This window comes from Pelodiscus sinensis, chromosome 21, assembly GCF_049634645.1.
Source record: "Pelodiscus sinensis isolate JC-2024 chromosome 21, ASM4963464v1, whole genome shotgun sequence".
Taxonomy (NCBI): Eukaryota; Metazoa; Chordata; order Testudines; family Trionychidae; genus Pelodiscus; species Pelodiscus sinensis.
Window position 1 is genome coordinate 17,065,034 of NC_134731.1, and position 13,962 is coordinate 17,078,995.

General features: G+C 50.3%; 1 protein-coding gene across 1 annotated transcript in view; it reads left to right on the plus strand.

Moving 5' to 3' along the window:
- Positions 1-13,962, plus strand: part of LOC102450776 (uncharacterized) — a 54,038-nt gene that overhangs the window by 26,427 nt on the left and 13,649 nt on the right. Inside the window, exons 6-9 of the mRNA XM_075905122.1 lie at positions 2,709-2,760; positions 10,041-10,245; positions 10,994-12,072; positions 13,821-13,949. Of these exons, the coding sequence (XP_075761237.1) occupies positions 2,709-2,760; positions 10,041-10,245; positions 10,994-12,072; positions 13,821-13,949 (1,465 nt within the window). The remainder of the gene's footprint in view (positions 1-2,708; positions 2,761-10,040; positions 10,246-10,993; positions 12,073-13,820; positions 13,950-13,962) is intronic.

The following is a 13,962-nucleotide window of genomic DNA, read 5'->3' on the forward strand; positions in this document are numbered from 1 at the left end:
CCATGTAGATGAGTTTACCAGACACAGCAAAATGAAGCGGCAATTTAAATAATTGCTGCTTCATTAACATAAAAAAGGCCACCATCTGTGCCAATCAGCTGCTTGCCAGCACAGCGCAGTACTCTAGACGGAGATCAGCTGATTCCAGAACTCTTTGTTGTCAGATTCTGTAAGCCTCGTTTCACTGAAAGATTTTGCTGAACAAAAAGCAAGGAAGATAAAGTTTTAAAAACATACAGGCTGTGTCTACACTGGCATGATTTTGCGCAAACACTTTAAACAGAAAAGTTTTTCCGTTAAAAGTATTTGCGCAAGAGAGCGTCTACACTGGCATGTGCTTTTGGGCAAAAGATTTGCTTTTGCGCAAAAGCATCCGTACCAGTGTAGGCACTCTCTTGCGCAAGAAAGCTCGGATGGCCTTTAGCCATCAGGCTTTCTTGCACAAGAAATTGATGTTACTTATCTACACTGGCCTCTTGTGCAAGAACACTTGCGCAAGAGGACTTATCTCTGAGTGGGAGCATCAGAGTATTTGCGCAAGAAGCACTGAATTCAAACAGTAGAACATCAGTGTTCTTGTGCAAATACTCGCGGCCAGTATAGACAGGCGGCAAGATTTTGTGCAAAAGCGGTTGCTTTTGTGCAAAATCTTGCCAATGTAGACACAGCCATAGGTGAGATGTACAATAAAGTCCCTCTTAACCAACGTGATATTTATAATATATGAAACTTTTGTGTGTGGTGTGTGTGGTTTTTTTGCTCAACAAAAATCCTGGGAGCTGGGGCCCCATCAAAACTGTTCGAATTGGGCCCCGCACTTCCTAAAGCCGGCCCTGAGTGAGACAAGCACCGAACTCACTCTTACAAGAACCATCTCAGGCCCCTGAGCCGCCTGTCTTCAGGAAAGTGGTTCTCATCTGCAAGTTGCTAGCAGAGACGGGGGCTTCCGTGCTGCCTAGGCTTAACTCCAAGAGAAAGGGGGCGTTAGCAGATACCCCTCATTGGTATCGGCCGTTAGTCAGTGTGACTCCCTCAGACACTCCTGGGGAAGCTGTTCCCTTGTGGCTAAATAGAGTGATTGGAGCAGGGAGACTAGAACAGGGGTGAGCAATAATTTTTGGCCGGGGCCCCTGGGCTGCCCCAAAAGGGGCGGGTCCTGAAATGGAAGGGGTGGAGCTAGGATGTTTCCGGGCTTCCCCACTCCCAGACCATGATTGGTCTGGAGGTGGGGAAGCTCCTTTCCCCCCCTCTCCCCACTAAGCACCCATGCCCTTGGCAGGGCGGGAAGAGGCTTCACATGCTCTCCCATTCCCAGGCCAATTAAGGCCTGGGGGCGGGGAAAGCGCACACAGTTTCCTGCCCTGCCAGGAGCACATAGCACTTTCAAGTGCTGCACACTCCTGACAGGGCGGGAGGAGACTTCATGCACTTCCCCACCCCCAAGCCCTGATTGTCCTGGGGGCGGCGGGGTGTGTGTGTGTGTGTGTGTGTGTGCGCAAAGTTTCCTCTGCCCTGGGACACTTCAACGTGCTGCCCTGGGACACTTCATGCGCTCCCTTGCCCTCAAGCTCTGATTGGCCCAGAGGCTCTTAATACATTTAAAAGGCTGGTACAGCAGTGGACATGTGCAAGCCAGGAATCAGCTTGTGATGGTTCCCCCCTGCAGAGCTTCTGAGCCCAGAGACTCTTAATACATTTAAAAGGCTAAATTGCAGCAGGGGGGATGGAGCAGCCAATCACTGCGCCCCGCCTGGGTCATGGGGGACTGCTGACTCGAGCAGTGGGCGGGGCTCTGGACATGCAGCAGACTAGGCCGGGGTGGGGGGACAAATGGGGTGCTGGGGGAGGGGTCTATGAGAAGGGGGCAGGGTCTGGAAGAAGGGAGGGTCAGTTTTCCTGGTCAATTTCAACAAGCCGCAGCAGCTCATGTAATTGCTGCCTTAGCTGCGCATGAGGAGGGTCGGAGCTGATGCGGGGAGCACTAGGAGTTACTGCTGCTTTCTCCTGCTCAACCCCCTTTGAGGCAGCCAGAACCTTTAGCTTATCGGTTGCCAGCCTGTGTAATAGATCTCGGGTGAACCCTAGATCCAAGCACCGTTTCCACAATTTAGTCCTAAATTCCCTCTCCTGTGGTGTTACTTCGCGTCTAGGCTTAAAGCCTTCCTGCTTGCTTCTATAATCTCCTTTTAAATTCCGCATCTTAACTTTAACCTGTGGTGCCTCAGTTTCCCCAAATTCTCGGAGATCCCGCAGCATAAAACCAAATAAGTCCTGATAGGTCATGCAGTGGTCCTGAGCATGATTTCTTGTGGCTAGTGCTATAGCCTTATAGGATCCGGGAGCCCCTTTTAGCACTGGTCTTAAATCTCCCATCACTACATGTTGTTCCCATGGGCTCTCTTCCTGCCTCCCATTCTGGGGACCCCCTTGACGGAGCATAGCTATTATAGCAACAGTTTGTAGGGCTTCTTTAAGTTCATCCCCATTAATCCATGGGATGCTAGTGGGTTCACCTCTATCAGCGTGGTGAATTCCCTGAGCCCATCTACAGGCAAAGGTCCAGATAGACTTTGGACCCTCCTGATTCCTGGGGCTAAGGAATACTCCTGCACCCAGATTTACCCTGCCACACTCCCGGGAGGACAGTTGGGTATGACCAGGTCCTGTGTCCCATATCCTAACTAGCCACTCTATCACCTCTTCCCCAGGTCTCTTGGCAAATTCGTCCTGGATCTTTCTCAACTCTGCAGGCTCATAACTGTGAGTAGTAATTCGGGTGGGTCGGGGTTCTGTCCTTTTGCTAATGGAGGGGTTATCTTCATCAACCTCACCCTCATCTTTCTCAGGTCCTTTTGGTATGTGATGATGGGTCTCATGTGGACAGGGGGATTCCCTAACTCAGGGGAGGTGGGACACTCATCAGCGGAGGAGTCCCAGATGTCTCCACCCCAATCCGCCGGATCTACACAGAGAGCAGCCTCTACTTTGGCTTGATTAATTTTTCGGGGCTTGCTCTCTAATCTCGCTCTCCTTTCTGCTCCCTCCCTTTTTATTATTGGAGCAAGGCGTTGTTCTAATTGGTGCACATCATTGCTCAGCAAGCGCGCCCGGGTGTCTAGGTTCTGGCAGCGCCGCTCGAGCTCATCCCTTTCCATCTGTACCCTTTCAAGCTCCATTTCCAATTTTAATTGGCTTTTACATGCTGTCTGCAGGGCACCTTTAAATAGCCAAATACACGCTCCTTTCCCCTTTCCCCTTTTCATTTTACAAGCAGTTCTCCAGTTACAGAACTGCAGTCACAGTTCCTCGGGATTTCCCCATTCCTCCTCTAACATTTCTTTATCCCATTTAGGGTCAGCCCAACCTTCCTGGGCGAAACTCTTTTCTAACTTGCTAAAATCAGTGACTGGCTTCATGCTGCTGTATTTTGAACCGATATCACAAATCCTGCTGACTATGCCAATTCTGTCAGTCTATGGTCAGGGCAGTGTGTGCGTGTGTGTTACACCCAAGTCTTGTATTACACGCAAGGTCTCGTCACAGTGGGCAGCCTAGGAGGCTGGAGGGTGCCCCAAAAAGAGTTTAACGTCTGTGACTTTACTGCTAGGACCGGGGTCCCCTTGCAGAGGGCAGCCAACAGGCTGACAGATGCCCCGAATTTATAGGAAGAGCTTATTACACCTCAGATTTTAGCTGCTAGGATACAGGATCCCTTCACAATGGGCAGTCTAGGAAAGACTGAGAGATGCCCCAATGGATCTGTCACCTGGGACAAAACGCCCAAGCTCTTCCTATACCTGTCCTTTATGACCGGCTGAAGTTATTTTGTTTGTGTTCGGTTCAGGTACAGCAGCACGGGTTCAAGTCAGAAGCTTGACACGCACTGGCTTATTTGTAGGAGAAAGAAAAGAGAAAAGAAAAGAAAAGAAACTTGCTTCAATATATATATATTTATATTTAAAAAGTGAATGAGGGCACCCACTTATTTCCAAAGTTTATAGCTAAATCACCTTACCAAAGGCAGTTTACAATAGAAATGAAGCAATTTGACTTAAGAAACTATAATAAAGTAACTAAACTTATAACAGAGTGACAATTAAAGTGTACACATAAAGAAACACATTGCAGGTACAATTCTCACCCCTGCGTTCCAAACTTGGCGTGGCCAGCGTCTTTCTCTCAATCCCTCGGGAAGAAGTAGGGCGAGGTTGGGCATCTCACGGACCTTGGGAGACAATCAATACCTGCCAGCAGGTGTAGGTGATTGGAGCTCAAATGGGGTGGGCTACTAAACCCCTCTTTATACCCCTTGGGTCACGTAGGCTTCTTCCTGGTCTCAAGTGGCCAATTTAGGAAAAATGGCTTTGAACGCCAAGTTTCCCACGAAGGGTGCAAAGCAGAATTCACACCTGGGAAAATGCAGACAATGGGCACCTCTGGTATGTGATGGGCGAAGATTCCTCTCCTGGGACAGTGCAGGCGTGTCAATTACTGGTACTAGCCATCAGGGCGACGGGAGGCCTCCCAGTCGTCAGCTAGCCCATTTACTGTCTGGTTTCTGTTTATGGTAGAGTCAGGGACAGGCAGCACACCTGCGTTCCCAGGGCATCAAAGGCTGATGACTGCCTTTCTCTTGCTCTCTGGGGGGGGGAGAAAACAAGATGGGGTTCATGTCTGGCTACACGGGGCCTGCCTGAGAGCTCCCATAGGCCTCGCTCCCCCTCTTAGGCTGGCCTGACGCTCCTTACCCAAGCTCCCTGCTCCCTCCCCCACCCTCTAAAGCCCTGTTTTGTGGGGCTGGCATTGCTGCTCGCTCTGTAAATGTTCCTATCCCATGGGGGGCACTCCCTGCTCTTAGCAAAACTGGGCATTTCTCCCGTTTGCTTCTGTCATCTGAACACCACAGGCTGCTGCTGGACTCATTAACATAATCCAGCTGCTTCCACTCTGCCCCGCCCCACAGCAGCCTAGTTGCAGCATGGTGGGAAGAGGTTGAGCTCTTAGTAAGTGTCATGTTCTCAGAGCCTGGGAGCAGCTGTTTTCTATTCATCTTTTTTTTTTTTGCTTGTATTATAATTATGCTTTTTAATATTACACTGCAGCTACATTGATTTCTGGCTATTTATGTTACTGCTGCGCACTGTGGGATATTTACATTTCTCTGTCACTTTGGCCAAATATTCAGCAAAGTGGCTGTAGGGTAAATATATTAGACAGTCACAAGCCATATGAAGTGGCATTAGCATACGTGAGATTCAAACCCATCTGGAGCTGTGCTTAAGAGCTGGACTTAAACAGCTGAATTTGAACTCTCTCTCCAAGCCAGCCCATGTACCTTTAGCCAGGCCATAACTTCTGTCTAATTGCCAAGTTCCTTCTGTGAGAAAGGAGCCCCCTTACACACACCTCTGGTCCCAGCTTGGGACAGAGCTGGAGATGATGCTGAACCTGGCAACTATTTATTGTTCATTCTTCATGGTGTGCAATTTAACACCTAAGCCACATTATCCTCTCTGTGCCCTGACCGGATGATTGAAACGTTTTAAACAGGACACTAGGTAATAAGAAGTAACGAGCTTCTGCTCTAAGTTTGCTAATGAATACCATTTTGCTGAACACTTGTGAGAAATCTGGGATATTTTAGTTATCCAGTGACCAAGCAATTCACCCAAGGCCTCTAAGTGAATCAGTGGCAGAGAAAGGATTCTATTCAAGGGCCTTTTGTCTCCCATCCTTGCCCTCTCTGCCCCAGGCTGCCAGAGGATCTGAGCATCTTCCACTGCCATAGAGTTCTGTTGTAGTTGTGAAAGTGTCTAACTGCCTCAGACTGAGCCTCCAGAAAATGAACATACACACTTAGTGACCACCCATGAAAAATTTCATTCCAGGTGCTTTGTCCAGCCTCTCTCAGAGCCCCTGGATCTCCAGTGTGTGTATGTCTTTTCTCTCCCTCATCCAGGGTACAACAGCACGGCCACCACGAGAGGCTCGTGCTGTATCTTTTCCTGAAGGGCAGCCCTCAGGCCCTAGGAACTGAAGCAGTCATGTGCTCTGTCCCCAAATTGTCCTTACGTCTTTCCTGCAAGGCCTACTGCTTAGGTTCTGCCCTCCCCCAGGTATTCCAGGGAAACCTTCTGTTACTGAAAGTTTCATGCTACATGTGCAAAAATGTGACACAAACTATAGGGGGTTGTGAATTTGCAGGGTTAGGTTAATCAGAGCCTTTAAAGCAGTGGTTCCCACCCCCGGGTCCACGGATTGGTGGTGGGCTGCGAACCCCTGCCTGCCGGGCCGTGGCACTCTGCCAGGCCATGCCCCCAGCTGTGCCTGCTGGGGAGGTATAAGGTGCATCCTATAACAGTGGTGCCCAACCTTTTTGATACCAAAGACTGGCAAGTGCATTCACAAACTTTTGGTGGACTGGCCACATTTGCATATTCACATATTCATTATGCAAATAAAATGTTACTGGTCCGCCAAAAGCCCTAGCCTCCAGAGCACCCAGTGCCAGCCCTAACTCCTATAGCCCCCCCCACTACTCCTCCAGTGCCAGCCACTGACTTGAGTCCCCTGCACCCAACCCCCCCCCCAGTGCCAGCCTCCCACCCTCAGAACTAGGGTTGCCAGGTGTCCGGTATCCTCACTCGTGCATCACCGGGAGCCTGTGCGGGACAGGCAGCGAGTGCCCAAGTCAGTCCCAGTCCCCACCAGCCAATTTTCTCACCCCCCCTTCCCGACCGGCTGGTTCTCCCTCACTTCCCCTCCTGATCTTCCCTGGCCAGCCTCCCTCCACCCCCCCATCTCTGCTTCCCGCCGGCCCGTTCTTCCTTGTCTCCCCCGGCCAGCGCCGCTGCACCTCTCCCTGCCCCCACCAGCTCTGCTTCCCGTTCCCCCTTCCTCCCAGCCCCCCTTCGCTACACCCCCCCCCCCGCCAGCTGTGCTTACCGCCCCACCTTCCTCCCGGCCAGCACCGCTGCACCCCCCCCCCCCCGCCTCCTGCCAGCTCTGCTTCCAGCTCCGCCCTTACTCCTGGCCAGCCCTGCCCCCTTCTGGCTGGTCCCTCCTCCCCCAATATCCTGCGGCCAGCCCCATTCCACCCGCCCCCCCGCTCCCCACGACCAGCCCTACTGCCTGTTTGTCCCCCCCATCTCACCCGGCCAGCACCGCTCCCTTCCTGGCCGTCCCCCCCCCCCCCCCCCCCCGAATGAAGTGTGTCCGGTTTTTGTATTTTTTTAAATGATTACTTGGTAACCGCTAGCAGTGATCCAGGTTCTCATAAGAACAGAAGAACGGCCGCACTGGGTCAGACCAAAGGTCCATCTAGCCCAGTATCCTGTCTGCCGACAGTGCCCAGCACCAGGTGCCCCAGAGGGGGTGGACCGAAGACAATGATCAAGCGATTTGTCTCCTGCCATCCTTCTCCAGCCTCTGACAGACAGAGGCCAGGGACACCATTTTCTCGTAGGTTTTTTTTTTTGCTCAACAACTTTGGTGTCCCCCCCTCCCCCCTTCTTTTTTTCCTTCAACAAAATTTTTTCCTGGTGTTTTTTTTTGGGGGGGGGGAGGGGTTGGTATTTTTCTTTCAGCCATTTGGCAACCTTACTCAGAACCTCCCAGTGCCGGCCCCCACCACCAGACCTCCCAGTGCCAGCCTCCTCCTTTCCAGATCCCTACTGCACCCAACCCCCCCCCCGAAGCTCCCCTCAGTGCCAGCCCCCAATATTAGCCCCATCTCCAGAGCCTCCCAGTGCCAGTCCTGCCCCCAGAGCCTCCCCACTACTAGCCCTGGCCCCAGAACCCCCCATTGCCAGCCCTTTGCCTCTTAGAGCCCCCAGCACTAGCTGCATCCCTGGAGCCCCCAGTGCCTGCTCTGCCCCCTCACCTAGCCCTGCGCTGCCTCCCAGCTGCCAGCTGAGCGCTGCTGCCTGGTTGCGGCTGTTCTAAGGCTGCTGTTCTGGTGGCCCTCCCACTGCACATCAAAGTGCTCTTCTGCAGTTGGGAAGAGCCCCCACCCCCACCCTTCCAGGCCTGGCAACAGCCCAGCCCCCGACACACACACAGGATCATCTGGCACGTTTCAGGGGGCTCCACAGTTCATCCCCCTGCCATTCACAGTTGGGGCAAGAGGTGCAGGGTCACTTACCCATCTGCCAGGCTGCGTGACTGCCACCACAGCTGGAACCAGGACCGTGGTGAGGCTGCCCCAGTAGGAACAGCCTCACCATGGCCCAACTCCAGCTGCAGCGCACTGGAACAGCCTACAGTGCCACACACCCTGGCTATGTCTACACTGGTGGGTTCTTGTGCAAGAACAGCTGTGCATCCACACAGCCCACCCACTCTTGTGCAAGAAGGATTTACAGCCGTGGTCACCAACCAGTAGATCGCGAGCTACCGGTAGATCTCAGGAGCTCTAAGGGTAGCTCTTGAGCCCTCTCTGAACTGCGCACCTACACAGTACATTTACATTAGATTTCCTCAGGTAATGTAGGCGGGGCTTCAAGGAAGGGGTGGGGCAGTAGATCTTCTCCTGTTCTGAGACTTAAAAAGTGATCTTGGGTGTAAAAAGGTTGGAGACTGCTGATTTACAGTAAAGTGTGGGAAGAGAAGGCTTCTTGCGCAAGAGCTAAGTTCTTTTCTAACAAGTGTAAGATTGCTTGCGCAGGAGTTCTTGCGCAAGAGGGCAGTATGAACGCAAGGCAGGGGTTAATTGCAGAAGAAACCCCTATGGCTAAAATGGCCATCAGAGCTTTCTTGAGCAAGAGAGCGTCCACACTGCCATGGTCTTGCACAGAAGCACATGGCAGTGTGGATGTGTTCTTGCACAAGATGTTCTTGCACAAGAAACCGTCAGTGTAGACAGAGCCCGTGAGAGGAGAATTGTTAGTGCACAGATGCGCACCTTATAGGGTGCACCTTACAACTCCCCAGTGGGTGGGGTCTCATTAGCATCTGGGGGCGTGGCCTGGCAGAGTGCCACAGCCCGGTAGGCAGGGTTCACAGCCCACCACCGGTCTGCAGATGGGTGGTTGGGAACAACTGCCCTATAAGATGTGTGCACTAAAATTTCTCCTCCACCCTCCCGGGCTATGTCTACATTCAGGGCTTCTTGAGCAAGAAATATGCAAATGAGGCTAAGATTGGAATAGCGTTGAGCCTCATTTGCATACCTAATGAGCTGCCATTTTTGCAGAAGAGGCTTTTGCGCCAGAAGGAGCTGTCTACACTGCCCCTTCTTGCACAAGAAAAACCCTCTTGCGCAATGCCGCTACGCCGATTATTTTCAGGAATAACGGCATTATGCAAGAGGGTTTTTCTTGCACAAGAAGGGGCAGTGTAGACAGCTCTTTCTGGCGCAAGAGCCTCTTCTGCAAAAATGGCAGCTCATTAGGTATGCAAATGAGGCTCAACGCTATTCCATGCTTAGCCTCATTTGCATATTTCTGGCGCAAGAAGCCGCAAGTGTAGCTATAGCCCCAGGCTGTGTCTAGACTGGCAAGTTTTTCCGCAAAAGCACCTGCTTTTGCAGAAAAACTTGCCAGCTGTCTACACTGGCCGCTTGAATTTCCGCAAGAACACTGACGATCTACTGTCTGAAATCCGTGCTTCTTGCGGAAATACTATGCTGCTCCCGTTCGGGCAAAAGGCCAGTGTAGACAGCTCAGATTTGTTTTGCGCAAAAAAGCCCCAATCGTGAAAATGGCGATCGGGGCTTTTTTGTGCAAAACCGCGTCTAGATTGGCACGGATGCTTTTCCGCAAAAAGTGCTTTTGCAGAAAAGCGTCCGTGCCAATCTAGACGCTCTTTTCCGCAAATGCTTTTAACGGAAAACTTTCCATTAAAAGCATTTGCGGAAAATCATGCCAGTCTAGACGTAGCCCCAGGGTTTTACAGCATCCTATTTCTGGCCTACATTGGGTAGAACAGTTCCTGGCTCCCTGACTTATGTTCTTACTGCTGGACTGGGCTTCTCTGCAGCACTCCAGGGGTTAATGGGGGGTCAATCTTAAAACGCACATTTCATCTCCAGTGCTTCTGAGACCGTCTGTGCGTGTCTTCGTATTGCAAACACGCCACACAAGTCAGCCAATCGGTGTCAGTAGGACCCAGGGGCAGAGCAGCCGGGACAGAGGCGGGGAGTGAAACAAATGTAGGAGCGGGCGGGAGTTTCCTTCAGAGAGTGAGAGCAGGGAAGTTTGGATTTGTTCGTGGAGACTTTGTTCGGCAGAGACGAGCAGCAGGCAGGTAAGAGTCATTTCTCCCCGGGCTGCGGGGGCAGCGGCGCAAACCCCAGACCATCGTGCACACGGCGCGTGTCAATTCGAATTCATCACATGGGTGATTTCAGGCTGACACCTCGTGGATCACAAACCGGAGTCCGAAGGCTCCTGGGCTCAGGAATAGCGGAGTAAGATCAGTCCAGTCACTACACGAGCAGCGTTTGTCTCTTGGTCTTTATTTGGGGCGGAGGGGCGAGTCTCGTTTACACGTTAAAACTCTTTCACACTGGCAGGCATGGTGGGATACTGGCGCAAGCCAGGTCTCTCCACAGAGCAAACAGCAGAGTCCACGCTGGCTCTTTGTGAGCAATCGGGAAAAAGACAAAAGTCTCTTGTAGGAGTGCGCGGTTTTTGTCACCCAAACTGGGTGTTTTTGCCTGAGGAAATCCACATGGCAGCGTGAACGCTCTCTCTGTTTTGTGGCCAAAAGGCAGTTTTCAGTGCCAGTGCAGATAAGCCTTAGAATGATGCAGCAGCAGTTTCGTTGACTTTACAATGGAAACCGAAAGCACTTTATTTTAGAAGAAAGGGTGGAACACACAGAAAGGAGCCAGTGCAGCGATGTCGTTACACCTTATTTAACTCCTCCCTACAGACCAAACTTCTCTCACTCTGAAAGTAAAAGGGTGAATCATTAATCCCCTGGAATGATTCCCCTTCAATCCACCAGTATATAATGTTTTAAGGGGGGGTCTATGGTTTTCATTTTTCAGGAACACCATGGCCATGCAGAAGAGCCACCCCTATGTGGAGCTGTTCACAAGCTACCCTGATAGGGTGGTGAATGTTGGAAAAGTAATTTTTGGCGAGAGAGCCAGGAACAAGACTGAGAGCATTTTGAGAAGGAAACAAATTGGTAACATTTCCCAAGCGGCGTGCGCCTTGCTGAATTCAGGAGGGGGAGTGATAAAGGCAGAGGCTGAAAATAAAGACTACAGTTATGAAGAACATGGGATTGGGCAGGATATAGAAAAAGCCCTTACAGAACTTATTCCATCTAAAACATTTCAAAAATACTTTGATTTTGAATATATGCGGGGAAATAACAATGTTTTAATTTTTGTGAAATCGTGGTGCGGCGACAGTTCCTCTTCACCCCGCATTTGCAGCCTAGGCACAGGCTTATGCCGAAGATCTCTTACTCGGACTGAGACCATGAGTCCTACTGAAGCAGCACAATTTCTCACAGAGAAGGCAGTTTTTGCCCGCAGAAAACATGATGAGAAGCCAGGACCAAGACCTAAGAAAGCTCTACTAAGTGATGTTCAGCAAGAAGATAACATATATGTGTCTGCTGAAAGGTTTTATCGCAGAGACCGTCTCTTTGTTGATGAAAAACTAAATTTCACTGAGTCAACACATGTTGAATTTAAGAATTTTCCAACAAAGAACATTTTGAAACGCATTAAAGAGATCCTGGCTAATTACATCTCTGCCTTTGCAAACACACAAGGAGGATTTCTGTTTATTGGAGTGGACGATAAAGGGACAGTTGTTGGATGTGGGAAGGACATCATAAATATCTATGAATTAAAAGGAGTAATAGAAGATGTTAAAGGGAAATTACCCATTGCTCATTTCTGCAGTTCTCTGCCTGGAATGGAATTCGAATGCAAAACGATGGAGGTGTATGAGAATCAAAGCTTGTACGGTTATGTCTGTGCTGTGAGAATCCAGCCGGTTTGTTGTGTGGTGTTTTCGGATACTCCAGACTCGTGGACTGTGAAGGGCAATGAAATCACAAGGATGACAGCCCAGGAATGGACAGCCCTGATGATGGCAACTGACCCAGGTTAACATGGAAAAAAAATTCTAGATTTGTAATTTGTCTCCATATTTGCACTAATGTCAGTATTTCAAGCATGGCAGCGCCATGATAATTTGATAAGTGGCCTTAAGTCACTGGTTGCTACTCCAGACTCTTACAAGGTTCTAGTGATTTCTGTCTGAAATTGCATTACCTGCTCTTGTAAGTTACACTTAAGCAGAGTAGCTTCTGCTCTTTTGGTCCCATGCAAATATCCCTGCCCTTCAATTTGTCTTTGATTTATGATACCTCCAATAATCAGTCAGCACCAACTCTGCCAACCCAAATCCTGCATCTACATGGCTAAGCCTAAATAGTGGAAACTTTATTGGCTTCCAACTTTGCATTTATCAGAATGAACCAAAAACTGGGGACACTTATCCCAGGATAATCCAAGAGATAATTACAGATGAAAACAACAGGACCAAGATCCAAAATCATGGTCCTGGTGTGTGGTTTTTCCTTAACCCTATAATGATAGAATCCCAGGGCTGGCAGAGCCCTCAGGAGTCATCCAGTCCAGCCCCCTGCCCAAAGCAGGACCAACCCCGACTTAATCCTCCCAGCCAGGGCTTTGTCAAGCTGGGACTTAAACAGCTCTAGGGATGGAGATTCCACCCCCTCCCCAGGGAACCCAGCCCAGCGCTTCCCACCTGCCTGGGGAAATAGTTTTTCTTAATATCCCGCCTAGTCCTCCCCCACTGCAACTTGAACCCTTTCCTCCCTTGTCTCCTTTTGTGGATTGCCAGAGGAATGGAGGGACCCAATTCTCTGCAGCTGAAATTCCACCGCGTACCCTGAGTTTGTGGCAGTAAGATTCTGCCCTTTCAGCCACCCGAAGGGGGCTCGCTGCCGTTGTGTACGGGTTCCCAGATAAGCACTTCTATTTAAATGAATTAACCTCATCTCGCAGTAAGTTTCCACAGGGTTCATTGACAATGGAAAAAAGAAATCACTTCTGTGCATGCAGAGTGGAAGGCCCAACCAAATTTAAAGTGCATTTTGGTTAATTTCATGATCATAGGATTTTTAAAAACTGCAAATTTCATGATTTCAGATATTTAAAAATGAAATGTCATAATGCTGTGATTGCGGTGGTGCTGATCCCTACCATTGTCAGGCGTTACAGTATTGTTACCCTTACTTTTGCACTGCTGATGGCGGCTGTGCTGCCTTCAGAGCTGAGCAACTCTGAATGCCCAGCTCTGAATGCAGATCCAGCAGCAGTGCAGAAGTCAGGATGGCCTGGTTGGATATTGCCACCCTTTCTTCTGCTCTGCTGCCTGCAGAGCTGGGCCCTCAATCAGAAACTACCTCTCTCTGGCTGACCAGCTGTGAAGGTGGCAGGGCAGAAGTAAGGGGAGCATGGCTAGGATATGGTATTGCTATGCTTACTTCCGCGCTGCTGCTGGTGAGGCGCTGCCATCAGAGCTGGGTGCCTGGCCAACATCTGCCGCTCCCTGGCAGCAGCTCGGAAGGCAATGCACAAGTAAGGGTAGCAGTACCATGATCCCCCCAACCCCAATAATCTTGCAACGCCCCCTGCAACTCCCAGTTTGAGAGACGCTGGTCTCCCCACCAGGAAATATGTATAGCAGAGGGTAAAAACACATCCAAAAATAGATTTCATGGTGTGTGATGTGTTCTTCATGGCTGAGAATTTGGTAGGGACCTAGATATGATGGTGAGGGGGGTGCAATAACAGCATATGAACATGAACTTTATTTTTTTAGAGATTTCAGATTTATGTCAAGCTTTCTCGGCAGAGCTGAGTGTGTCATGTGCACCCCCACTCACCAAGTCAGTGTTTTCCAACAGTGGCCTCGTGTGTCTGCAGGATCTGCAAAAATCTCTATTTCCAGGTAGGCTTTTTGG